At 46.1% G+C, this 27476-nt stretch overlaps 1 protein-coding gene across 3 annotated transcripts in view; it reads right to left on the bottom strand.

The window, feature by feature from the left end:
* The window catches only part of slc25a21 (solute carrier family 25 member 21), a 75349-nt gene that overhangs the window by 13414 nt on the left and 34459 nt on the right, over positions 1-27476 (bottom strand). Inside the window, exons 1-3 of one of the 3 annotated variants that reach the window (XM_086126825.1) lie at positions 16027-16060; positions 12657-12705; positions 1118-1201 (exon numbers count right to left, since the gene is read on the bottom strand). In XM_086126825.1, the coding sequence (XP_085982951.1) occupies positions 1118-1201; positions 12657-12705; positions 16027-16045 (152 nt within the window). In that variant the 5' untranslated portion in view covers positions 16046-16060. Of the gene's footprint in view, positions 1-1117; positions 1202-4138; positions 4277-12656; positions 12706-16026; positions 16061-27476 lie in introns of those variants that run through there. The other 2 variants (XM_086126824.1, XM_086126823.1) reach the window with 2 other exon arrangements.

The following is a 27476-nucleotide window of genomic DNA, read 5'->3' as shown; positions in this document are numbered from 1 at the left end:
GAATGCTGCCGAATCGACTTTTTGTTTTGCCTCCAGACGGGAACACTTCCGGCTGTTGCCGCACCCGCATGCGGGCATCGCAAAAACCGGAAACGAAACATTGTTGTTTCACATGCGCTTATTTGAACAAACCAGAGCTTGGGTAGACTCAGGAGAGCCCCGGGGATGCTGCAGCACTATTTGAACAAAATGCCCACTGAGCGCTTAGGCCCGCAAGCGAGATCGTTGAAGTGGATTTTCAGTGTGTCGTGACGCGTTCCAACACTTTCAAAGTCAGGACGGGACTCTGCGAGATTTCCGAGGCTGTCACCGCACACGGCCTCGCGCCACCTGAGGCGCTTTAAAAAAAAAAAAATATATATATATGTATTTTTTATTTCTGCCATAAAGCTGTCGTCTCGCCGTTAAACACAAGCGGCCGACACTTTCTCTGACGCCTGCGCTGTCTCAAGGAGCTGTCACTGCAACAGGAGGAGTCGGAGTAGAAGGAGGAGAAGAGGGGCCGGTCGGGCAGCCTTCACTTAGCAGCGAGTGAAAAGAGGTCAAAAAATTGAAACCAAGAACCCCCCCCCCCATCAAATCTCAATGCACACAAAATTTTCAAAAAATGTGGCATGTGAATCATTCTTATTATTTCATTTAGATTCTTTTGGATTCAGTTCCAGCTAAAGTCATTCGTGCTAATACAAAGTGTCTATGCCGAATGCAACATTTTATGAAGTACAAGTATCACTTTCAGCCTCAAAGAAGTACAGTGGTACCTCTACTTACGAAATTAATTGGTCCTGCCAGAAAATTGTGTCAGTTGAGACGCGTTTCGCATGTAAATGCCCTAATCCGTTCCAAGGTGAGTCGCGTTGTATTTTAATGTCACACAGGTGCAAAGAAAAACCAAGTGGGGTCAAAAATCAATTTAGTGTAACTTCCCGTGTGTATTTTTCTTTCAAGTCTGCTGATTTATCCGAATAATTCCGAGTGAACCCGAAACGGTGTGCACATTTGACTTTTCGCCGATTGAGCCGTAGGAAGGCGCCAAATGTTTGCCTTTCGGACCAGCTCAAGACAAATGCTTACATCTTCCGTCCCCGTAGGACGGAGCGCAGAGACGAGGACTTACCCTTCGTTGCGGAAAATGGTACGGAAGCAGTCGCCCAGACTCTTGTAGCTGGTGGGGTCGCTGGTGCCCCTCTGAATCTGGAACCTGCGTGCACACAATTTTGGCTGTCAATTCAATTCTGAGCTTAAATTAAAAAACAAAAAAAAATCATTTAACAGTCATCCCGAAAATGGCCATCACGTTCATATCACAGGGAGAAATATCCATTTTCTTACATATATATATATATATATATATATATATATACATACATACATATATATATATATATATATATTCATTCATTCATTCATCTTCCAAACCGCCTCATCCCCATTAGGGTCGCGGGGGGTGCTGGAGCCTATCCCAGCTGTCTTCGGGCAGTAGGCGGGGGACACCCCGAATTGGTTGCCAGCCAATCGCAGGGCACACAGAGACAAACAACCATGCACGCCCGCACTCACACCTAGGGACAATTTAGAGTGTTCAATCAGCCTGCCATGCATGTTTTTGGAATGTGGGAAGAAACCGGAGCACCCGGAGAAAACCCACGCAGGCCCGGGGAGAACATGCAAACTCCACACAGGGAGGCCGGAGCTGGAATCGAACCCGGTACCTCTGCACTGTGAAGTCGACGTGCTAACCACTGGACTACCGGGCCGCCATATATATATATATTATAAATAAAAAAGATTATATTGTCTTTAATGAGTCAGACAGTCTTCATTGATGCCAGCGTGTCAAACTATTGCATCATGTGAAAGCGGTGCAACCAATAAACAAACAAACAAACAAACAAAAAGCTTTGCGGATGCTTGTTTTACCAGCTCTCTCATTTTCGTTCATCTTCCCTGAGCCAGGACGAGAGTCTGGTTGGTGCGAGCGGGCCCCTCCCCCCTCCGGGCTAGCATCGGGAGGGGTGGAGAACTCAAACATTTGTTTAACCCAAGCCGTCCAATTAACCAGCCGACTTCCCCGTGAGCGGGCCCAAGCAGCCAAGCTCCGAGGGCGCTAACACGCTAGTAAGCTCGCACCAACAGCTCTTCGCGCGACGTGTAAATGTTTCGTGTGACGCAGTCGATTTCTTTCCCAGCAAAATTTGGAAGAAGGCTTACTGTGCGGCGAAGGCACACTTTTGCAGACTTGCCAGTAAAGGGCGCAGAGCGGCGTTTAAATCTTTTTTTACGCGAGGAACCAGCCGGGGGCCACAGAATGAATTAAAGGCGCCCGTTAAGAGATGAAGGCCCGAGCGTATTGAGGCGATAAGACGTCGTTAAACGTAGCTGCGACGCTTTGACCCGAAGAGCGTCAACCTGAAAAAGTCAAAAACATTCAAAAACAAACTTTCTGGACTTTTAACGAACACAATTAAAAGCCAAGCGCAAGATTATTTACCGAGGCGTTGATGAATTTGAAAGGAAGGAAAACAAGGTGACGAGGAAAGAATTCCGCATCATCTGTCTCCATCCGCAAGGTCAATGGGGTGAGCCGTAAGTCGTCCATGCGGGTGCCTGATGGGCCCATAAAGAGCCCCCAGGTTCCACTAAAAGGGGGGGGGGGTTCGTTTTTCCTCATGTTTGTTTCAATGTGTGCACAGATTTGTATCTTGTTCGTCAACGGCCGGATCGAGAGTCTTTCAAGAAAGCCAAGTGAAATATTTGTCTGACAACTGCTAGCTCATTAGCCAAAGCCGTCTGGGCAGGAGCAGAATGCCAGCTATACAATGTGGAGGGGCGGGACCCCAAAACAAAACAAACCCCCCCCCCAAGGTGGGATCTCACTGAGTGGGAAAGGCTGGCAAGTGTTAGCAAATGTAGCGGATATACTGTATATATTTTTTGTTCGAGGTTCCAAAGATGTTTGCCAAAAATGAGACAGCAGGCCACAAATGGCCCACGGGCTGCGGTTTGGACATCTTGGCATCGATAAACATCTTCGAGGGGTGTCTCCTCTGACCTTATTTGGTGGCAGTGCCTGTAGCTCAAAATAGAGATGTCTGACACCGTATTAAAGAGGTTTGCAAGGGAGGCGGACAGCGGAATGAGATGCACCCTTGGGCAAAAAACTGAAAGATTTAAGACTACAGGGGGGCTTGTAAAGAAATTCAGATCGGGCTTAATGAAAGGCACATGATGCTGGGGGTTAATCTCCCAGCGTCTCCTTCGCCCGGCACAAAAATCGGCCATGAGCCCTGGGTCCGGGTTGCGGTCCCCCGACTCCTCGGGTGACCCCAGGGTCACCTCATTTCCGCGTGGCCCTCCGCTACCCTGCCATAAAAAGCCAGAGAGCAAACGGCCAGACGCGGGCCCAGCAAGATAATAGGGGGACACCAAAAGAACTTGTGGCCGAAAGGGCGGGGGGCTGGCAGGGGTAGGGGGGGGGCGTCGAGCCCCCGGCAAGGAAGCAACTCATGTCGCTTTTCACAACTGCTGAGTGTGGAAAGCAGGACTTGAAACGCTCGGAGTTAAAAGGTTGGAAGGACATAGATGGCAATCTCTCGTCGGGTTTGTGACTTTTGGTGACTCTCAGAGTTAAAAAATCCTCTATTTGGGCGACAGCACTCTCAAGTGCCCACGGAGAAGGTAGCACACTTCAGAAATGTTGAAATCATGGATTTCTACACATTTGCATTTGGTTAAAGCTCACCCCGTGACAAAGATTTTTGGTCTGTTTTGCTGCCACTTCTCCGTTTTTGTTTGATGGTGTGCCGTGACATTTTTCCTTCTGTCAAATCGGCACCTAAGTAACAGGCAGAACAAATCAACGCTCTTCCACGACCATCGCATTTCAGTCGACGGCGAATCGTTCGGAAACGACGGGCGCCAACCGAATCAAAGTTTCCTGTTGAAAATGAATGCGCGCAGCCTGAATGCAGCGCAACACCAAACTGCGTGAAAACACATTTTGCGATGACGAAATCATTTGTTCGCAACGAAGATCATCCGATGTGAACAAACCACCGCAGTTGGACGCAGCTCAGTCGACGAGTCCCGCCCGGTGAGCGAGGCGCAAGGACGACGGACCCGAGAGGGTTGGCGTTACCATTTGAACGTCTCAACGGTGTCGTTTGTGAACCGAGGTTTGCCCCGTCTGCGTCTTGGCTCAATAAAAGGGTGGGGAACGCTGGACCAGGTCGGAACACGAAACAGCCTCAGCGCTTCTGGCAGATGCATTTGGCTTCCGAGTCGGCCGTGCCGATCGTAAAACTCAGCGGAAAGAAGACCCCAGAAACCCCAGAAACCCCCCCGGGGGCTACTGTGGAAGCTTCGAGCGACTCATTCAATCATCGGCTGGCTAAGCGAACGGAGATAAAGTACACGCGGAGGTGATGATATCTGAGAGTTCATCAAGAGCAACCCCCCCCGCGCCCACATCCTACTTTCCACGCTCTCGTGTTTGTGTTTTACAGGCCCGGAGCTGCCCGGATCAGGGTGAAGGCGAGGGCAGGTTGGTGCCAAGAAGATGAGAAGACTCGACTGGGTGAAAAGAACCTCGTCTGCCCGAATGAGCGTCAAGGCATCTGCTAAGATGTCCGAAGCGAGGCAGAGGTAAAAAGGTCTGTGCGAGGTCATGTCCATTCCCAAGTCCAGGCGCTAATGGCTTGCTCTTCAAGATAACATCTTAAAGAGGGGTAATAAAATGATCCCTGGGAGGTTGCAGGCATCTGGACCGAGCAGTCAGTCGCCCGGTGGATTGATGGGTGCGACTTTGGAAAGGTTAGGGCCAGGTGACGCCCGTTTCACGCCTCCCGGCAGGAGATTCCGACAAGCTGATCGTTTTGAGAGCGCGTCGGAGAGGAGGCCCTCAAACAGAAACCGCGCAAGATAAATCTGAGATGCGTACGGCCGATCTGGCGAGGCTGACCTGGGAGAGGCAGGCCATCGGAAAATACAAAGAAGCCGAAATTGAGGAAAGGAGGTGAAATGGTGACGACCGACATGGCGGCTTCAAAACGTTGTCCTTATTTCTTGCGGTGACTGACTCGTAAGACGGCTGCAACGGTTTTTGCTTTGCGAGCGAAAATCACACAACACGTCCCCACACGGGAGCATCATCCATCCATCCATTCATCCGCACAAGGCTCGCCCCCCGCGATAGTCATAGAGTGTGCACAGAAGAGTGACAGTCAATTTGAAAAGCGAACCGACGAGGGAAATTTCTCATACTAAAAGAGCCGATCTGCCAGTGCGCCGCAACGGGCAAGTCCGTTTTTTTTTTGTTTTTTTTAACAGCCAGACAGTAAATTTTAACGGGCGAGATCATAAAAGACGGTAAAAAAGCCCATTGGGCCGTTCCGCCAAGTGTAAGAGGTGTTGTCAATGATGAATGATTTTGCGCCATCCGCAGTGAGAATGCGGACACTCCATCATGTTAATGGGCAAAGGCCGTTGACGAGAGTCTCACTTTGGTGAAGACCCGGCAAACAAAACCATTACATGGCGCCTCGAACGTCATAATTTTAAAAAGAAAATTATAAAAAAAATTAATACATTAAAAAACGATAATATCTATCTATATACAATAAACACACACACACACACACACACACACAGAAATTTGATCCCCAAAACTGTGCCTTTTTTTTTGCTCTTGAAAAAAAAAATTAAGGATACTCTTTAAAAAATATATGATATGCTTTAGTAGGATTACTGCCCATTCTGAAAAAATATGGATGCCTTTTGTTCGTAATTAGTGCGCCATATTTGCTCGATCTGCCTGCCGGGACCTCCACATTTGCGCTTGCAAGTTGACATCCCTTGGCGCAATTTTTGAAATATTGGCAATTAATTAATTTTTGGCCATGTTTCAATTAATGATGGTGCTTTTCTCAAATGCCATCTAGTTTAATCCCATTTAAAAAGTCATGCTTGGACGGGGGTTTTAGTAGTCCGGAGTCCAGATGTTTCGACCGTGACGGCCCGTTTCGCCGCGGCAGACCAGGAAAAGATGTGCTTGGAAAAACAAAGAGACACGAGGAGGCCAAAAGTGACACCCAAACATTTTCAGCCGCCTGATGTATCGCTCTTCAGGTCGTCTTTAAAAGTCCCTCAGCTACTCGCCTGGAGCGGCTCCGCGGAAAAACTGAGCACATTTACTCACATTTCCAGTAACTGCTTGCATCAGAGATAAAAAAAATAAAATTAAAAAAAATTCTCAGGTGTTTAAAAATGGGATCTTTTCGAGCTTGGCCAAACGCTCTTAACTGAAATGCTGGCGCTAATGTTAGAAGAGTAACTTTGAATAGTAGCGTGATCCAAAAAAAAAAAATCAAAAATATAAAAACCTGGCTCAGGAAGTCGGAAGGAAGTGGATTTGATTTCATGGCCGGGTGAGAATGGTGGAAAACCAAAACGAAAGACGGCGAATTCAAATAACACGTTGAGGGCCGCAGACTGGATGGCACGTGTCCACCCGGTCTCATGGTGCCTATTTGGGGATGAAATATCTCAGAGAGAGGGCGCAATACATCCTTTTCTCAAAGTAGAGCGCGGTGGTGAAAAAATCCATTTTTGACATTCGACTTTTTCTCACAGACGGCTACATGACACCGCAGATGTCGAGGAGCCATTGAGCCGCCTGCGTTAAGCACAATTAGCATGAACGCGGTGGCCTAGAAACAGAGATTTACTGTCATTCTGACTCATGTTAGCATCGGCTCGTCAGTACGGCACATATATAGTTTTGGTAGTTTCGGCAAAACGGGTATGCGGCGGATTTGGTTCAGCGTCACGTTGGGTTTTAAGCGCACAAACGGGGAAGATTATTTGGTACAAGTTTGGAGACTTGTTTGGGAGTTATAGCGTGACCCCCCCACCCCCCCAAAAAAATAGGTCTAATGAAAGGTGCGCATATTTTGAGCAGCCTGTTGGGAGAAACAAAATTGTTGCATCACAGTCTGGCTTGACCAAACTCAAAGCGCAGCAGTCTGTAATTAGCCGCGAGGAATGTGAACTTGACTGATAATGATTATAGGTGGCGCGGTAGCAAACACCGACGTGCACATCTGCTGTTTGCAACGAAATCCCCATCCGAGGAAGGCAGAGCTGCGAGCGCGCCATCTGTCAAAACATTCAGTAGGAAAACTTCAGAGCTCATGTTTTGGGCCTTTTCTCATCAAGACGGAAATGTTGCACTTCCATGGTTTGTGTTCTGCGGTGCTGGGAAACCCATCAAAGCAGAAATTCTCATCTTCAACGCTCATTGCGAATGGTCAGGGTTTTTCTTTTTTTCCTTTTTAGGTTTTAGCTGAAATAGTCAATGAAAAAAAAACCACAACACCGGCTTCCTGGCTGTCAAAGAATAGCTTCGGAAATCTCGCTGCCGGTCGATCGATTTCGAAATGGTCTCGGAGCAGATTTTACGCGTCTGAGTTTGCCGCCGATGCACGTCGACGCCGCTGGTCATGTTTTTCGTAAAGCCCTTTGAATTGTCTTGTGCGCGTCATGCAAATCGACCCGCCTCGCCTTCTGCCAGTTGAATTCAAAAGGCCCAAGCGAACATGCCGTACGCTCTGACGCAATCCCGGCCCCCCTCCCCTTCGAGTATTTAATTGCGGTGAGGAGGGGAGTGGGGCCGGGGAGGCTCGCTGACCGCTGACCTGCCCGCTACTTTACAAGGAAAGATCAGCTATCAGGCTGCGGCCGCTGCTTTGTGACCTGCTGGGTTGGGGTGGTGTCGGGGAGTCCTCCAGGAGTGACTCTGGGTTCACCAAGCAGTCGGGGGGCAAAATGATGCTGAGGAAGAGAAGGAGGTGGGGGAAGGTACAGTGGGACGCAGCTTAAAGCACTGTTGTGCCCCCCCGCTCTCAGAAAGGCAGGACGTCATCCGTCAAAGCCCTCGTGAAAGATCACTTTCAAGAACACACTTTAAAGCGTGCTGTGACCAAACGGAGGTCAGGTTGCCGTGGTTACCGACGGCCGCTAAAGGGGCTCGTGGCAGCTTTTTCTAATCATCTCGGAAAGGTGCTACCGGGGCGCGGCGGACTGGTGGTTTTTTTTTCGGATTTTGTTGTCGTGGTCTTCAATCCGCGGTGCTCGGACCACAAGTCAAGCCCACGGATTCAGGTGCGGCAAAGCCCGATCCACCAAAACGCTTCGAAAGCAAGGACGGATGAGTTCTCTTTCGCATTTTTGGCTGCTTGAATTATGAGATATTTTAGGGTGAGATGAATCACTTTTGGGAGCCGGGCAGGGCATGGGACAAGGGCAGTGATGCAACATTGCGCAGACGACCACGACGGTGTGCTCATGAAGTGTACACTGTATGTAATTCATCCATTCATCCGGGATATCTTGACACGTACGTTCTGTAAGACGTAAGCACTCGGTTGCTTCTTGAATTTTTGGGGGCGTGGTTACAGCTGTGAGTTCATATGAGTCGACGCTAAAGAACTGTCCAAAGAAAAAAAAGATCAACAATTTCATCAACTAGTAGACGGGAAATTAAGAGTTCCGTGTATTCGGTTCAGACAATTATTGATTTACGACAAAATAATGGAGCAAAGATAGTGGCAGCAATGCATAGTGACACGCAGAATAAATTTGTTGTTGTGCCTGTAGATTCTATACGTAAATTATGTGCCTTAGCAGTATTATGAATCGAAGTTGCAAAACACTGTTTTAAACAATTACTAGAGGCAATATTAACATTTTGAGAGCCCCCCCAACCCCCAAAAATACTTTTCTTGCTCTTTGTGGCGGGACTCAGGAGCATGCGTTCACTGTTCTACGTGAAGTTTTGCCTTTTGCCATTTCGCATCAATTTGTTTATTTAAAAAGGAACTTTGCAGTTTTTCGGCGGTGCGGAACACGAGGAAGGCGGAAGTCGTTGGCAGCGCTCGCGTGGGTGTGGTCGGCGCTCTGTAGAACCGGATCTCTACACGAAAGGGGGGGAGGGAGTTTGGGGGCGGGGGATAAAGGGCTTGCTCTCTAATGAGCGCGGGCCACCTGATCAGAGTCAGATGCCGGCGCCCCCAGCGCGCGGCCCCCTGCGGAAAGTGCCGCCCGACACCCTTTGTTACCTCCAAGTGAGCTGAGACCAGCCCATGAACCATGTAACTAGGTGCTTTCCAGGTTAATGAAAAGCTGTAACTGGTCTCACCGTCTGACCCAAGACACCCCCCACCCAACCTCCCCCTTAACCCCCTTTCGAGTACCCCAACATTTCTGCAGGGCCAGAGCCAATTAAGGGTTTAGCTCGTGTGAACTATGCTACATTGACATTTTGAGGCCGATTATGTTCCGGATCGAGGCTCAAAGAGAATGCTTAAGTCTGGCGGTCGGAAGGCAACACGTGCACAGGAAGTTGGACAAACGTAAGAAAATAGAAAGGACGTCATCGATCAATGGACACTGCATCGAGTGTCAACGACGCACACTCCAGAAAAATAAATAACGAAAAAATCCGAAGTCTGTGCCTGTCGATTTTTTTTTTTAAGTTGAGAAGCAACGATTAATCGACAAGCAATCGATTACCCAATTAATCGATGAATGTTTTTAGAAAAAGGGCGGCCCGGTAGTCCAGTGGTTAGCACGTCGGCTTCACAGTGCGGAGGTACCGGGTCCGATTCCAGCTCCGGCCTCCCTGTGTGGAGTTTGCATGTTCTCCCCGGGCCTGCGTGGGTTTTCTCCGGGTGCTCCGGTTTCCTCCCACATTCCAAAAACATGCATGTCAGGCTGATTGGACGCTCTAAATTGTCCCTAGGTGTGAGTGTGGGCGTGGATGGTTGTTCGTCTCTGTGTGCCCTGCGATTGGCTGGCGACTGATTCAGGGTGTCCCCCGCCTACTGCCCGGAGATGGCTGGGATAGGCTCCCGCACCCCCCGCGACCCTAGTGAGGATCAAGCGGTTCGGAAAATGGATGGATGGATGTTTTTAGAAAAAGTTTTAGATTTCTGTGGTCCTCCGTGAAAGCAAACAGATATTCTCGTGGTGTTTGTTTTATATATTTATTTTTTTAAATCAAATTCGGTCATTTTGTTTGCAATTTTTTCCCGACATGTTATGGACCAAACCAGGAAGTGAATCATAATAATTTGAGACCATGTCCCGTTTCTGAATCATGGTTTGAAAATGAAAACTAAAAATGGCCAACGCGAGTTCGGGCTTGTTTTTAAGGCAAATGATTTGCCTCCTGTTGTGTCACTGCATTTCCATTTTGAAAATGTTGATGGTGCTTCTCACGGCGATCAGCTGTGCTACTATTTACGTTGCAATTTGCGTGTCGTCGGCCATCCGCAACAAAAGAACGACGCTGCTGGAACACGACTTGATTGCCTGCCAAAGGTGTCTGTCATCCTGGAGAGTGAATCGGTGTTTGTTTAAGGGTGCGAGCTGCCAGTGTGCCTGGTCGGGTTTTTAAAAAATTTTTTTGCTCATTTGTTATTCACAGCTGCAGATTTTTGGCAAGTGTCACTACAATCACAATAAAAGTACACTAACTGAGATTCAAGTCAATGTTGATTGTAAAAAAAAAAAGATAAAATAAATAAATAAAAATTACATTACGAGAAATAAATATTGGCATGACACGAAAAAAAGGAACTGTCAAGTTGGCGTAACCAGAGAAGTCATAAGGTTGCCATTAATTTTTTTTTTTTTTTTTTTTTTGAGGGATGTTCGAAATTGACCTCGAAGACCTGCTCAACTCCTCAGGAGCTCGTAAGAGGGAGCACAGAAACCGAATTCTGTTTTCCCTTAACTGGCTCCCTTTTTAAAGTTCTTTTTAAGATTCTATTATTTGTTTTCAAATCTTGAAATGTTAGGCAAGGCCCCTCATTGCCCATTTTTAAAACTTTAGAAAAATAAAATGGAATTGAACACAAAGACAAAAAAAAAAACAAAACGTCAACTTTCTGACGCAGAACTGCCGATGACTGCTGAGGAAGACTTACTCGATGTCGGATTTTTTTTTTCTGCTTTTAAGTATCAGTGGCTGGTATCGGTAGCCTCTGACATATTACCAAACTAAGGAGTCCTCATACTAGACCGGCGTTAAGTGAATAAAGTTGAAATGAAAGAGGAAAAAAAAAGTTGAAAATAGTCATAATTATTATGAGAAAAGAAGTTCATTGAAAAAAATGTGATCGTTTGAGAATCAAATTGTATTCGCTGTCATTCCAAATAAGTGCGATTACAAAAGTAACAGTCACCTTATTATCAAAAGGAAGACGCAACATAGTGAGTAAAAAGTCGAAAAATTATGAGCAGAGAATAAAATAAAAAAAAGGTATTTCATTGAGAAGTAGAAACAACGACAACCCCCCCACCCCAAAAACTAATTGCCAACTCTGGAGGAAAAAAGGCGTCGCATTAGAAGCAAAGTCCAAGAAGCCTTAGAAGAAAGTCAAACCGATCAAACGGGAGCTGCTGGGTGAGAACATAATTTGTCACTTTGGGAGACAACCCCCCCCCCCCCCCCCCCCTCCCTCCCCCCTCCTCATATCCTTTGATTTTGTGTCTTTGGAGGGGTTTAAATTTAGTCCAGTTGGCGATCCATTTGGCCCGCTGGACATTAAAGCGGGAGCCGGAGGAGCCTAATAGGAGCCATGCTCGCTTGCGCGCCCCCGCTCGCGGCGGAGGCGGCGACTCGCTGCTTTTTCAAGGGGCCTGCTAATGGATTTCAGTCTCCTCGCGTCCCAATTAGCTGCTCCCGAGACGTTTGTGTCTCGCGTGTGCGCGAGTTGCAATCGTACGAAAAGCAAGCTGTCGTTTGCGCCAGCCCCAAGGAAAAAAAAGTTGAGATATTCCGAGAAAGTCGAGTTTTTTTTTTAAAGTCAAAATATGAAATGGAATTGTACATGATGAGAAGTCAGGTGAACTCCTATGAGAATAGTTGCTTTTTTCACACAATTATGAGAAAAGTCAAAATTATTATTTTTGGATCACGATTATTAAAATTGCCATGATATGACGCTTAAAAACAACAAGTTTTTTTCTGAGAATTTCTTTGTTCAATTTTAGAAAAATGTACATATTTTGAATTTTTTTTTTTTCGCAAACGCGGGCACGGCGTAAAAGCGTGGCGGCACAACATAAAACCATTGCACTTTGCCCGGTGCGATGACCAATGGGCCCCGCCGCCCCCTCCCACTCCGACTACACCTACCTGTAATAAAGCCCTCATACCTTCCCACCGGGTCACCATAAATCACAAGCCTCCTTTCAGAGGATCAAGTATCAGCCGTTAGCTTTTATTCGCGCGTTGGCGCTGCCTTGAAAGTGAAAGCGTCTTTGCTTATTTTTTCCCCATTTTTTTTTTTTTTTTTTTTTAAAAGGCATGCCAAGCAATTTATCCAGGAGAGAAAGTGCGGCCGTAAATGACAGACAGCGGCGCTAGGATTTACTGAGTGGCAGTGAAGGGGGCAGGGGGCCTAAGATGTGAAGCCAGAGGTCTCGGCGAGGCCTATGAAAGACTATAAAGCTTTAGTAGTGGCCCACGACCTGTTTATGACACCGGGGTGTGAGGCTGGCCTCCGCGCACTTCGGGCGACAACGCGCTAGGGAGGTTTAAAAAAAACAAAACAAAACAAAACAAAAAAACCCCCATCAGGACGACTTACCTCGTCTTCACAACGTCCAGAGGATGCATCAAGCAGATCTCCACCAGACCTGAAATGAGACATTTTTTTCTGGTTTAGAAATGAGTATTTTGTTGCACAAACTTGGCACAACCCCCCCTCCCAAAAACCCCCAAAATAAAATCAAAAAAACATTTTTTTTGACACTGAAGCTAGTTTTCAGGACAAGAAAATCCATGCAACTGTTCACTCAAGACCTCATGCAGCAGGGTCATCAGGATTATTATTTTTTTAATCATCAGTCAAGAAACTACACCTTGTGGTGCATTGATCAGTTCCAATGGAAATTTTGTATAAAAGGTTGTTCCTTTTTTTTTTTTTTTAAAGGAGGAAATTGACATTGATGCAAGTCGACACAGGACAAATCAACGTTTGTTCCTCATATCCATCACTCAAGAAGCTACACCTCATTCTGCAACTTTATCAGCTGCGCCAAGAAATTTGAACTTGTTCACTGCAGCAAGTTTTCGGGTCATTCGACCCCGCCCACCGCTCGTCATCTGGATTCAAATTGACATTTTTGAATTTTTTTTTTTTTTTTGTTGCTGCTCTCCATTCCAAAAGGTCGCGGAAGGTAAGCCATTTGTTGTTTTAAACTCTTCAAACTTTCCACGCAACCTTATCTCGCTCGTCATGGTCGGAGCTGTTTAAAATGCCAACCGTCACGCTCGCTGTTGCTGTTTGGAGGCTTTTGTCATCTTTGCAAGGAGCATGCGACTCCGTTGGACGTGTTTCGACAAAAAAAAAAAAAGTCACCAGCTGTGTTCTGCATGCAAATATGGAACGTACAATTCAGTCTAAACGACATCTGGAGATTTATAAAAGCGGCGCGGTCATCACGCGCAGACACAAATGAGCAGAAAGCAACTTGTAAGAAGTCACGAGAAAGTCATTCGCCAAAAATCACGTTTTTTTATATATACAGCTGTATATTTTTTGTTCCTTTTTAGAAAAATGACGGTCGGACAATTCTAATGTCGTAGTTTATATTGCGTTTTTTTTTTCAGTAAAAAAAATTCAGAATATTCAGCGAATACATTTGTCACGTATTAAAAAAAAACCTCAAATTGAATACATTAATTAACTTTTTAGGGGGAAACAAAAACTACCAAAAATACATTTGTATGATTAAGTCAAAATAAAAATGAAATCGCAAAAGGAAAAAGTTGATTTTCTTTTTTCCCCAAAACGGATGCGAAATGACAAAATAGTTTGAGGAAAAAAGCCAGTGAAGTGAAAAAAGTTCCGATTTTTTTTTCCTCGATAAAAAGGTCACGATTCAGACAATCAAATTCCCTTTGACAAGAAAAAAAAGTCTAAACATTAAGAAAGAAGAAATTGCTTGGCTAAAATAGCCAAAATTCGGAAGCGAAAAGCGCTGGAGTGCATCAAGTCAAAAAGCAGGAAACGTACGGCAGAAATCCACGGTGACCTTGGATTGACACGTAGAGCGCACGCAGGTGTTTCCACGTCGGCGAGACGCGATTTGGACACGCGACAACTTACTGTCAACAGTCAAAGTTTTTGGGTGACGTGAGCTCACTGTTGCTCAACTACCCCGACAGCCGCAAAAAGAGCGCCATGTTTTTTTTTTTGCCCTCGAGTTGCTTTTAGCCGCGCGCTGTTTATTTGAATGAGGAACACGCTGTTTTGCTAGGCTGCAAACAAGCGAGAGCGCAAAGCAAACAAGCTAGCAAGCTCAACCTTGCTGTCCAAACAGCGCAAAGACAACCGCAGAAAAAGGGCGGTTTCCTCCATGCCCAAAGACAAGAACAAAGTGGCAGTAAGAAAAAGTTGTATTGTCGGCAAATATTCGGACAAAAAAAAAAAACACCAAACAAACAAAAATAAAAATAAACAAAACCCTTCTTGCCGAGGGTGACTAACGTTACGCCGAGCCGCCACCTGCGCCTCGTCAACGCTGCGTAGTGAGTGACATTGCGGCGGCGGAGGGGGGGATTGCGCCATTTGAAGCTTCTTTTGTTCGTCCAGCACAATAGAAGTGACAGGGCTTGTCATCCTGCGTCTTGCAAACACACACACGCCGAAAGAAAAGGTGTGAATAGCTCAACGCTGTCTGGGCCACGTCCATTAGGACATACTTGAGTCCAGAGTGCCCGACACCCCCAAAGCAATGGACACGATTTGTCCATTCAGGGTTGGAAATGGAACGTAGAGGCGAACCTACTTCAATGGAACTTGCACAAAATGCCTTATTCGAAGAGGTGGTCTCAAAATAAAGACGGATTGCATATTTGCATTAATTTCGTTAGCCTAAGAGCATGACTGCAAAAAGTCATTCTCAGCATATTGTGACCAAATCGATACAGAATACCGATGTAGTAGCTAAAGAGTGCATCTTTGCTGGTGTTTGGAAAAATTTCAAATCGGACGTAGGCAACTATGCTAGTAGGCTAACAATTTTGGTCCGTGTTTTTATGACATCGGAAATTCCAGCCATACAACATTGATGATGAGGTGCAAATTATGGGGGGTGTTGTCCCAAAATACTTGAATTGATTTAATTGTAACTGTAGTGTAGTTGACTTTAATTACAGAAGACATCCAGTGTAAGCTAGTTAGACCATAACTAGCTTTGTTTTCACAAAACACTATTATGGAGCAACTGGTTGGAAAAATCTTAAATACTCGAAAAAATTTATTCATTAAAATTATTTTCCATTTTATATCTACAAACTTATTAGTGGAATTTTGGTGTCTGTTATCATTTTTACGATGTGTGAATCACCTTTGGGGGTCTTTCAACAGGCCCGCAAAACAAACGTTTTTGCAAGCATGTGCATCCTGGTGGAAATGGAGGTACGGTTATCATAGGGGTCACCAACATGACCCCCCCCCACCCCCCCAAAAAAAAAATTGTCGGCCATTTTGGTTTGAACCAACCATTTGAGGTGAATTCCAAAAGCGATCAAATGAAAGCTAGCTCAGAAGCTAAATTAGCAAAATTGTTACACTTGTGTGCGGCAACGGTTGATAATCATCAAGGACCTGCCGTCCCTCCAAACTGAACATGACGTTGGCCGTTTCGGTTTGTGGCGGCCATTTTAATGAACTCCGACGAGGAAATTTCCCCAAGTGAGCCCCGATCGAAAGCACTTTTCCCCTCTCCTGATGGGCGGCGCTAAACTGCGCAGCTTGTGCGCGACAAATTTGACGGATCTTTTTGTGAATTCATCATGAAAATGCGGATGCGAGGGCCCATTCGTCGCTCAACGTTTTTCTCGTCTCATCGAGATGGCTTCGTCGCGTGTGCGCGTTTGTGGAAGAGCAGCTACGAGTAGCCCTGCCGGTAGCCCTGCAACTTAGCCGGAGAAACTGATAAGTCACCTACCAGAAAAGAGCTCATACATCACGAGAGATGATTATCTGGACTGGTTGTTGGCTTGGCTTGAGAATGCGCGCACACACAAACACGCACGTACACAATTTGCTCCCACGCAAAAAAAAAAAAGAAGTGAAAACAAAACACAATAGCGCACACACTCACTCAAGGGAGCGTTTGCACAATGTCAGAGGGTGACATCCATCACGTACGCACAGTAAATGACTGTACATCCCGGCAGAAGGTTCCCTGATCAGTAGAGGAAGCCAATCGCAATTGTTTTTCACGCTTAAACTGGCACGAGATTGAACCTTGCTTTTGGTGGGGATGAGGGACAAAGCCGTCATGATTTTGATGAATAATCAAATTACGATTTGGACATTTTTTAAACCCGCCTCCCTTCAATTTGGGGATTTTTTTTCAAGGTCCTCTTCCCATTTATTAATTTTTTTTCTGACCGAATCTTAATCAACAAGGTCCGATTTGTCGGCTTCATCAGTTAAGATGATGCGAACATCACGGCAAATGAATGTTGGTCTGTTTCAACTCGAGTTGGGAATTGACTGAAAACTTTGACTTGCTGTCTTTTAAGCATTCGGCACAACACCTTCAAATTCTATCAAACACGTGTGGCAAACACCTAAACTTAACACACACACACACGTACACACACACGTATATATAGATATTTTTTTCCCCCCCATCTTGACGGGATCCCCAGGTGCTATCTCGGGCCTTCAGTTATTTATCGGTCTACAAACGCAGCTGAGCCTGGAATGCCAAACGTGGAGGCGCAGAAGCTCGTCGCTCACCCGACCAATTTGTCAACTGCAGCAGCGCAGTATCCATCACCAGACGGGTGAGATAAAGACGGAGATGGGCGACTTCGGGAACCTTGTTCAAACTTTTCCCTTTATGGGGAAATAATATGATGTCAATTCACAAGAAATCTACAGGTGATTTTTTTTTTCTTTTGGGGGACAAATCATTCAATTTTTGGGGGGTACAAATGATCCAACCGTATCATTGTTTTCTAAGTACAATAAAACAAAAGAAACATATCGTGGTTGTGCCCTTAGGTCCTTGAAGCCGCCAATAACCAGGGTTGAACGTACAATCTCCCCGCAAACGCAGGCGGAACTCCAAATTCCACTGCCAATGATAAATTGAGTCGTCTTCATCGGCTGGGTGTTTGTCTCCGCTGTTTTGATTTATCGTTACGCGTCACGGTCCATTTGTGCCCGGCGGCTACGTGCTGAGACAGCTCGGGTATGTCCCCCCCCCTTCTGTCAAAGCACAGATGAACCCTGATTACTGACGAAAAGGTGTTTACGTGCTCACGCGCAAAGTAGGCGTGCGCCAGGCGCTCCCGACCAACCGGGTCAGCCTGACGCGCTAACGACACTCCAACGACAGATTGACAGGCAGCCTTGTATGTACCTTCCTCCATTTTACCGTCACTGTTTTCTTAACACCCCGTGGTCACATTTTTTGACGCGGCATGCAAATGTCTGAGAGGAGGCGGCGGCGGCGGCGGCGAGGTGCGGCGCTTGCGGAAGTGGCGGCGGAGGCGGTCGGCCGAGGGGGCAAAATGGATGCAAAACACGCCGCAACTGATGCTCGGGAGGAAGTGTGCCGTGTCGCTTCGGCCCCAACAGGATGGAAATGGAAACAAATTCATTCCAAACCCTGCGGGACACCTGTCATGCCAACTCGGGCCTCGTACAGATTTTTACCACACCCCCCCCCCTCCACAAAAAGAAATGGTCGCCAGCAAAGTCAAGGATGTGGGATGTAAATCCACATGGGATCCGTCGCCAAGCTTGGTTTTGTGAAACACAAACGGGCAAATGATGGAGAAAGTCAAGCAAATGTCAACATCCTGTCAAAAGCTGCGTGTACTTTCGGACGTCGTCGCCCTTCCGTCAAAACGACCGCATGCGAGTCCAACCTAGTCAGAAAAAAAAAAAAAGCCTCACCCATTCGAAAGGCTACAATCATAACACGCGATTCATTTTCCGCTAGACAACAAGTGTCATCTTTAAGTCATTATGTCCGCCTGAGCTGCGGAGCGACGGGCGCCAAGCCTCACCCCCCCGACCCCTCCCAAATAAACAAACAAACAAACAAATAAAGAAACAAACCGAGCTTTCCACTATCATTATGTTTACCACCGCGTGACCACATCACTGCAAGATGAGCCTCACACACACACACGGCCCGGCGTTTTTGTCGTCTTCAGTCAAGTCCACCCCCGGTTTTGGTTGCGCAACGGCAGCTGGGATGCCATTGTGTCGGAAATGCTGCTTTGACTGCATATGAGTTCCATCTTTTTTTTTTTTGGACACACAACTGAGTTCTTCTCATTTGTGGTCGTGTTTTAGGATCATACTGAAATGAGCAAAGTCACATTTGACGGTTTTTCAAAAAGAGGAGGAAAAACCCCCAACGTGTCCAGTGGTCTTTGTGGATGAGCATGAAAGAAAAACAATTTGTTTTTGTTTTTTTTTAATTTTGCAAATGCATTGTTTTTTGGGGGGGGGGGGGGGTTATTGTAACAGCATGTTAAAAAAAAATTCGCAGTCCGAATAGGGCCTCCTGGGGCAAATTCTGGAATAAGTTCAAAATGGCTGCTTCAAATTCAGGTGTGGTTCCTCAGACTTTTTCATACGTTCTCTTATGATGTACGGTGGTACCTCTACTTATGAAATCAATTGGTTCGGGAAGAAATTTCTTCACGAGAAAATGTAAGTAGAAAGTAGAAACGTGTTTTCCATGAAAATGCCCTAATTTGTTCCAAGCCCCCCCGAAATTCAGACATAAATGTTTTGTGAATCTGAAATCTCAGATTTTTCATCTGAGATATCAGATTAAAAATACATGTTTGAATTTATCTAGACAATGTGAAACTACTTCTATGAGATACACACCCTTGCACAAAGCAAGTAAGTTTTGGGGTATGTTGAGGTCCCCCCCACCAAAATTGGTTTGAGTCTTTTCGCAACACGGTTGACCATAAAAGTGGATCTTTAGAGGCCATCATGGTGAGCGTACAGCAATAATGGTTTTAGTGAGGCTGTAAATTGTTTAATTAGTTGTTAACGCCTTCTCTCTTAAGTCGCCCGCCCCCGGTGCGTCAGCTGTTTGCTCGGACAGAGGTAGAAGTGCGTCTGGATCCGCGTTTGGAGGGCCTTTGGGTCCCGATTTCAAAAGTCTCGCCAGGTCGGGATGCGTCAACGTCGGGACGCCGCCCAAGTGTACGCAAAAAAAAAAAGATCAATGCAAATGAAAATAACCGCGGGGAGAATCCTCCAGTGATGCATCTCGTAATCCGACATGGTGGTCCGTCCTCGTGGGAGTTGCTGGCTACGCGTGACGTTCAAGTCGCGGTGGCACAACCAGAACGGGAGCGTGGGTTGGTTGTTTTTTTTCTTCTTCTTCAAGGCATGAAGCTATGAAGAACGCCTGAGTGGGGGGGGGGGCGGGGGGGGGGACTTTGACTCCATGTAGCAAGACTTGCATACGCAGCGGGGCTTGAAGTTGAAAATTGAGGGCCTGCAACCGTCTGCCTGGTGTAACGTCAGTTTGTGGTTGTGACTGCATGACAAAGAACTTTCAATCAAGTTTGAGTTCCAAAGTGTAAGCGGCTCCCTCTAGTGGAACGCGGGGGTCACTGCCTAGGGTCACTTTAATTGGATTTAACGTTTGCCAAACTTTAATTTGGGTGTTTTTTTTATATACCTTTTCATTCAATCATTAATTGTCCTGTATTCAAACACAGTATTGAAACCGCTGCGTCGGGAACACGCCGTGACATCTTTGTTTACGTACTTGGAAACAGCAGCGCGTTAACAGAACTTGCCTGCGGTGGGAGAACTTGTCTTCGCCTCAATTAAACTTTGGGACGCAATTTATTCATTAAATAAAACAAAAATCCATATTATATTGAGTGCAATTTCTCTTGATAGTGATCAGCTGTCTATCGGGATCAATATTGATACCGAATTATTGCGCAGGTGTGAATAGTTCCTGAATTGTGATTGCATGAGGAATTGAAGATAATTGTGAATTAAAACAAACAAACAAACAAACAAACAAACAAAAAAACTTGGCTTATACGAGTCATTATTGCCGCCGCAGTCTTGGAGTGTTAAGTCAACGTTAGCGGCCATTAGAAAGACTTTAGCTGGAACCGCTCGACTGGCAATGAATGACAGCTCGACTTTCAAGGTCCGAGGTGACACTGAAAAGGTCAAGCAAACATTCCCAGAGTTCGTTGGGCTCAGATTCACTTTCAGCAGAGGAGTAAAGCCGCATTTTTTTTTTTTTTAAAGTCACTTGGTGGCATCTGATGATGGCTCCTCTGCTTTCCGGCGTTTCGGTGTTCCGGGGAGGAGCCTCGAAAAGACTCATCACGACACAGCGCGGCGGCGAGCACGGATTTGTCGGCGCAAGCGAGGAAAAACACGCGAATTCAAAGCGACGTCGAGTGAAGTCTTTAATGGAATTCAGCGGCACGGAAAAGAAACGACTCGCTCGTCCTGTAATTTGGGGGTCACGGTGACCGCATTGGACAAACTCCAAGTGAACTGCGCGCGGTTTGCTGCGATCGCTTTTATCTTGGTGTCGCCTTACGAAAAAGCTGAAATAATTCATGACGAGCGGCCAGTTTGACTGATAAAACGATAAAAAAAAAAAGGGGGGTGGGGGGCTTTTGGCAAGATGTCGTCGTAACTTCCTGAAACGCATACATTACATCCTGTCGCTACCTTTCCAAAATATGCTGGGGATCCGTTTTATTTTTGAACATTGGGGATATCTTTTTTTCTCAAAAGTCAATATATGTTTTTTTTTTTTTGGGGGGGGGGGGTATATATGCCATCCATCCATTTTCTTCTGCTTATCCAAGGTCAGGCCGCGGAGGACAACAGGGCACCTTCCCCCGACCCAGTCAATTCGTCCAGCTCCTCCGAGGGGGATCTGGAGGCATTCCCAGGATAGCGCAAATGCCAAAATGACCAAAACCTTTTCACTGACCACCAGAAAGAACAGATTTAAAACTTTTTTTAGGATCCGCAAGACCCTGGACGTAATGCAACACTAAACATAAGGCTATAAACACATCGGTGAATAGTTTGAGTTATGTTCAACAGAATAACAAAAATGTAAGTGAGGGCTTTTCTTGAAAAACCGTTGATATTTTCTTTCCGACCATTGCGGGTACACTTGAAATAATCTTTTGCAACCACCGATGCGAGTGAGCCCCATCTGCAATTGGGGAAGTCAATCTTACTGATGCTATGGAGGCAGATACCGAGCAAATTAGCATAGCTAACATCAGTTCGTTTCTGATCTGGCGATACCATAAAAAGCGGGGAAGAGCGTTAACAAATCTTGCCTTATTCAAAAAAAATAAGTAAAGCTGTGGAAGATCTTCTTGCTGGATGAAATTGTTGTTGTTTTTTAATTTAATTTTATTTTATTTTGCCAGTGAACCAAAAGAATGTCAACTCCGGTTTCAAGTTAGTCGAACGTTATTTCAAAATAGTTGGTCAGGGCTCGTAAATGGCAGAGACGGCACCTTTGGGGATGTCATCACGACGTGTGAGGCCTCTCATGCTAGACGGCGAGGACGAGTCGCGACATGCCGGAAAACAAAAACAAAACCAAACGGGAAAAAAAAGCAAAGAATAAAAGCCCAGCTCGTGCCCGAGTAGCTGCGCGGCATGTGCTGCACGTGCTCCAACGTCTCAGGCCGGCTTTGTGGGCATTTTTTTATTTTTATTTTTTTATTTTTTTTTTGGGGGGCTAAGACAGATGCTGACTGTGAACTCTTGACACCGGTTCGACCGGTTTATGTTCAACATGTGTGTCTGTGTTACTGTCTTTCCACAAAGCTGCCCCCACTGCGGATCTGAGTGTGTGTGTGTGTGTGTGTGTGTGTGTGTGTGTGAGAGAAAGAGAGAGAGCGAGAGAGATGAGATGAGAGGCTCTGTGGCTATCTGGGAGGTTGAGCGTAATGACACACTAGGGACAGATTAGCTGGACGTCCATCAGGGAAGACTCTGATTTACAGCCACGCTGACCAGCCTGTTGCCCTCCACCCAAAGCAAACACACACTCACACACACACAGACGGAGGTGAAAAACACGGCCGCCTCTGTGCGGCGGGCTCGGACACATGTTGGCTTCTTTGAGTTTTTGGAATAGACACGAGCCGCCTTATGTTGTTTTCTTTGAGGCTTTAAATCACGGCGACGTCTCAGAGGGCGCGCGGTCGGTGCCTTTTGGATGCGCGCGCGCAGACGTAATAATGGGGGGGGGGGGCTGTGCCCCCCCCCCGCAACAGAGATGGACAGATTCGTTAAACAAGATGTCACCGCCAAACACAACAATGATTAATCGCGTGCTGCAAATTATAAGCACCTGTATGAATGGACACGCCCACTGGCTGGCTGACTTGCATGCTTTCACTCCATTAGAGAAGCAGCCCACCCTCTGGGGGGGAAGAAAAAAAAACATTGCCCACCCCCCAGGGTGAAATGAGAGGAAGTCTGGTTGAAAGTGAAAAAGTGAATGTCTCCTCCTCATTTCAAAAAAATGTGTTTTGGCTAGCAATGGAGAATTGACTGCAGCATGGTGGCTCGCGGTTAGTCCGTCCGCATCCCGCTTCTGGGGGTCCAAATCTCGATCTCAAACACGAGTGAATTTAGTTCCAGAATATATGATCTGTAAGGGATATTTTTTTCATTTCACAACACCGTGGTACCTCTACTCCCAAAATGAATTGGCTCCGGAAGAAATTTCTTCACGAGAAAACGTCGTAAGTAGAGACGCGTTTACCATGTAAATGCTCTAATCCGTTCCAAGCGCCCCCAAAATTCAGACATAAGTGTCTTCAAAAGCATAAAATGCATCAAAATTTGGAACAAATACGTGTTACAATTAGATTATTGCACAATAAATGAGAGTTGTGCATACTGTCCCAAAAAAAAAAATAGAGGAACGAATAAAAATGATGGTCATTTGACTTTTAACTGCATCCTCATCGTTTTTTGCCCTCTGGTTTTTGCCTGGCGTTTTGTCAAGAACTGATCCTGAACAAGGACGTTTGCTTTTGTCGGTAATGGCCAATGGCAGAACAGCTCTCAATATGTTGCGTTCAGGAAACTCAGAGCTGCAGCTAGCAGCCCGGACTGTATTTTTCCCTTTCGTATCTTGAAATTTCTTTTGTAACAAGAGCAAATATTTTCCTGCTGAGGCGTTTCGTAACTTGAACATTTCGTATGAAGAGAAGTACGTAAGTAGATGTACCACCACAGCTATATTTGATGTTCATTGGACCACGTCGTCGTCATGGCTAAGCTATTTTTATTTACTTATTTATATATAACAAAGCGTGATAACATTGTTAGATTTTGTTTCATTAATATTTCATCTCCTGTGTGATTTCGTCTTTCCGGGTTTTCCTCATCCGGGGCGGTTGGATCAGCCTGCGGCCTCAGAATAAACCATTGGACCAAAAACTCCACTTACAAAATGCCAAACATTGACCAAGGCTACCGCAGGCCTGCACTCGAAACATGGCGGAAACAAAGACGTCGCATCGCGACATGTCATCCATATATCACGCGATATGAATCGAACCAATCGCAGAGCACTTCAAAGACTGTCCCGCAGTGTCCTTCAAATAGTTTTGAACTTGGCCAGTGTCAAACTTTCCATTTTTTGGCCCTGATCAACTCCTTTGTTGTTTTCAAGATGGTTTTGGATTCTGGATTCGCTAAAACGACCCATGCCTCTGTCAAGTTTCCTGACCGTCTTTTGCCATTGATATTGCGCTCATGCAAGTTTTTAAAAAACTTTTTCTGAAAAGAAACATTCCCAATGGTTTAAAGAACAGCGATTTAATCAACCCCAACAACTCTTTTGCCCGGTTCGCAGTCTCATTGGCTAGAAAAGCTAGTTAACATTGGTTGAAAAGCAAGAAACTAGTACAGCCTCTGCGGGAAACTCTTCCTCAGACACAACAAACTCCTTTCCGGACTGCCCCGCCACCCCCACTGCCTGCCCTACCTCTGCATTCATTATGCTAACGAGCTAGCCTCGCTGATAGCCGTCGCGAGGAAATGCGCCTTTGATTAATGTAGACAAAAGTGAGCTGCGCAGACAGCGGGCTCCCCCGAGTTAAACGAGTCGTTTGCCATCGGCCTCAAAGGGCTCTCTGGACCCCGCCTGGCACAACCCCGATGCGCTGCTGCAAAGAATCTGAAGCAAATGAAAACCATACAAGCAACAGCTTACACAAGGAGAGAAAAAGTTTGTTTGTGAGTACAGTGAGATTTAGCGCAGAAGTTCCATTCAAGTTTCAGATGAAGGTCTGCGATAGAGACACCATTAAAAAAAAAAAAAAAAAAATATATATATATATATATATATATATATAGAAATAACTCACTCCTACCGACGGGCTTTAAACACACACAACCTGAAGATATTTTAAATTATTAAAATGATTTTTTGTTCCATTTAAATGTGCAAAAAAAGACATCAAGCTACTTTTACTTTTGCTACTTAGTTGAATGTTTAAGAAAAATGGCTACATGTATATTTTGAATGAAAATTAAAACATTGAAAGTCAAGTTTTTGGGGTTTTAATTTATAATACATTTTTCAGTTTTTAGATTAAAAAAAAATGATTAAGGCGCCTTCTCCATCAAAATGGAAGACATTTTTTTGTGTATTTTGTGTACGTGTCCCTCAGTGGAAAAGTACTGACCAGCCCTGGTTTAATCCTTAAACTCAAGCTCCCTCCTGCTGTTATCACACCAAAACCCATTTAAAGACACTTTTTAAACATACTGTAAAGCAAATTGCAATATTAAAAACAAATGGCTGGAAAATGAAAACGTGTTTTGCAGAAAATTCTGCTAAACAGAAAGAGGATTACTGTATTTACTGCACGGAGCTTGTTTTTGTCTAACCGTTGGGTAATTTTAAATGATCCAGAGCAGACACGAGAAGGAGAGGCAATATGTCAGGAGCTCGGAACACACGAAGCAGGGATGAATGTGGCGGGGGTGCGGTTGGGGGCGGGGGGGGGGGGGTTGCGGCTGATAAGGCCCCCAGCTACCTGCCTGTACAGTCGCCTCTCCGCAAATGTTTACTTTGGAGCAGACTGGCGGCCAACTGGTTGCAATTGACCTCGTAGCGGGACGAGTTAGAGAGCGAACATGAGCCCCTTCTACCTTCTGAGAGGAGGACGGAGGAAAAAGCCACACACGTACACGCGGCGGCCGACGCAGAGCCCACGTGGAAATACTTTGAAAGAGGCCAAAGGACAACAAAGAACGATTTTGCCCAGTGCGCGCTGAGCGACCTTGCCGAGGATGGCCCTGAAAACTCAAATGGAGGCGACACCTGCCACAGGTGCAAAGAGCTTTTCAACCCCGACTTGCTTCCGAGGGATGTGGCAGGAGGCTAAGCTGCTCCATATGAGTGCTTCATCCTAAATTCGATGCTGTTGTAACAAAAAGGGAATGGAACGCATTGCCAAGCGGAACCATTGGAAGGGTTCCTCGGGTGGCTGGGAGTTGCTTAGATGGGATGTGGCAGGAGGTCAAACTGATAGGGTTAGAGACACGGTTCTATATTCCATGCCGGGCGACCTTGCATCAGGGAATGGAACTCCATTTCCAAAGAGAGACATTTGCAGCCTTTCTTGACAGGGGAGGAAGTAGACGGGCGGCCAGGTGCCGCTTAATCCAAATCGGCGGCTCCAGATGGGAATTACATCCTAAATTATACAATATTCTTGTAGAACGGAGTGGAATAGCTTCCCAAGTAGAGACATTAGCGGGCTTGCTTAGGTGGCCAGGAGATGCTTAGACGGGATGGGGTAGGAGTCTCAAATGCTTGATGAGGATATGTCCTCAATGCTACCTCGTTGTCGCAGGCCATCTTGGGTGGCTGGGAGTTGCTTAAATGGGATGCGGCATGAGGCTAAACAGCTCCAGATGAGGATTACATCAGAGATTATTTGCCGCTCTCGCGGAAGGGAACAGAGCTCGCTTTGAGCTTGCCCAGGTGGCCGGGAGTTGCTTAGATGGGATGCGGCAGGAGGCTAAGTCGCTCCATATGAGGACTATATCCTAAATCTATGCTGGTCTCACAGAAGGATATTTCCAAGTAGAAACATAAGCACGCTTCCTTGGGTGGTTGAGAGTGGCTTGGACGGGGTGCGGCAGGAGGCTCAATAGGAGAATGAAATCCGTAATTCTCGCATAAGGGATCGTAAGTAAAATTAGCCGGGTTCCTCCGGCAGCTGCCTGGCCTTCTATACTCGCTTATGGATGACAGAATATGCTTAAAATGAAAAATCGCCCGGACGGAACAGACCCATCAAGGCGGAGCGGCCGGGGGATTGGGGTTGGGGGGGGGGGGCATGGAAGCCAAACCATGCCCACTTAATGATCACTCAAGCTTCCATCAATAAAAATCCAAGTTTAAACAAATATTTGTCCTCCCCTGTCAGCTCATTTGGCATGCAAGCCCTTCTCCGCGGCGCACACCTGAGTGAGAAGGCCGAGTCCAGCAGGAAGCGAGGGAGGCGGGCGGGGCGGGTGTGAAGGGAGGGGGGGGGGGGGGTATTCAGAGTTTGGCGTTTCACTCCAGGCCAGTCATTTGTCACAATTGTCACCCAATGCACAAACACAAATTAGTGAATTAGAACAGCGGATGTGTGCGTCCTGCCTTGGCTAAATCAAGTCAGCGCTGGGAGTTGTCATAACGGGTCTGGCGGCGAACGTGCTCAACAAAGGGCGCATGCATGCTAGCTCCAATTCTGCTGGCTTAGGCTGAACAAAGACAATTCGCCGAGTGACTGGACTTTGCATTTCGTGTTGTCCAAAATGGCAAATTACGGTGAATACCGCAGTTTCAAAAAGTATTTCCGAACGCGCCCAACGTTGTTGTGTCTTTATCCTTGTTGCTATCCTACTTTTACCACCGTCATCCACAATAATCCGTTCATTCAAATTAATGATCTTCCGAGATGCTCCCATCACTGTTGGTGTTAAGGTGGGCGCAAATAAAACAACAACAACAAAAACTTTTCTGTTCCTTTCCTTTCTAAAAAGGCTAAATATGTTCAAATGAAGTTTTCAAACTGAACAAAATGACTCGTCAAGTCCTGTAGAATGTAAGTCAAGTCGATTCTCTTGGAAACCAAGTCCTAAAAATGGCAGCTCAAGTCATGAGACACTCGAGTCCTTGGCGAAATACGATCCAGCTAACTAGCTAAGAAGCTAGCTAGCATGGCTAACATCATTTGGTGTCGGCGCTGACGTGACTTCACTGAGAAGTAGCAAATCATTTTGGTTGAATTCTTTGCGCGATCGTCACCCACTGACATGCAGAGACCAACCGCCGTGGCCACGACGGAGGAAAAAAAAAATTCT

Source organism: Hippocampus guttulatus, chromosome 13 (genome assembly GCF_054856545.1).
Source record: "Hippocampus guttulatus isolate MCC_2025c chromosome 13, RoL_Hgut_1.0, whole genome shotgun sequence".
In the NCBI taxonomy this organism is placed as follows: Eukaryota; Metazoa; Chordata; class Actinopteri; order Syngnathiformes; family Syngnathidae; genus Hippocampus; species Hippocampus guttulatus.
Note: the sequence above shows the minus strand (reverse complement) of the source record. Positions and strands in the feature narration are given on the sequence as shown.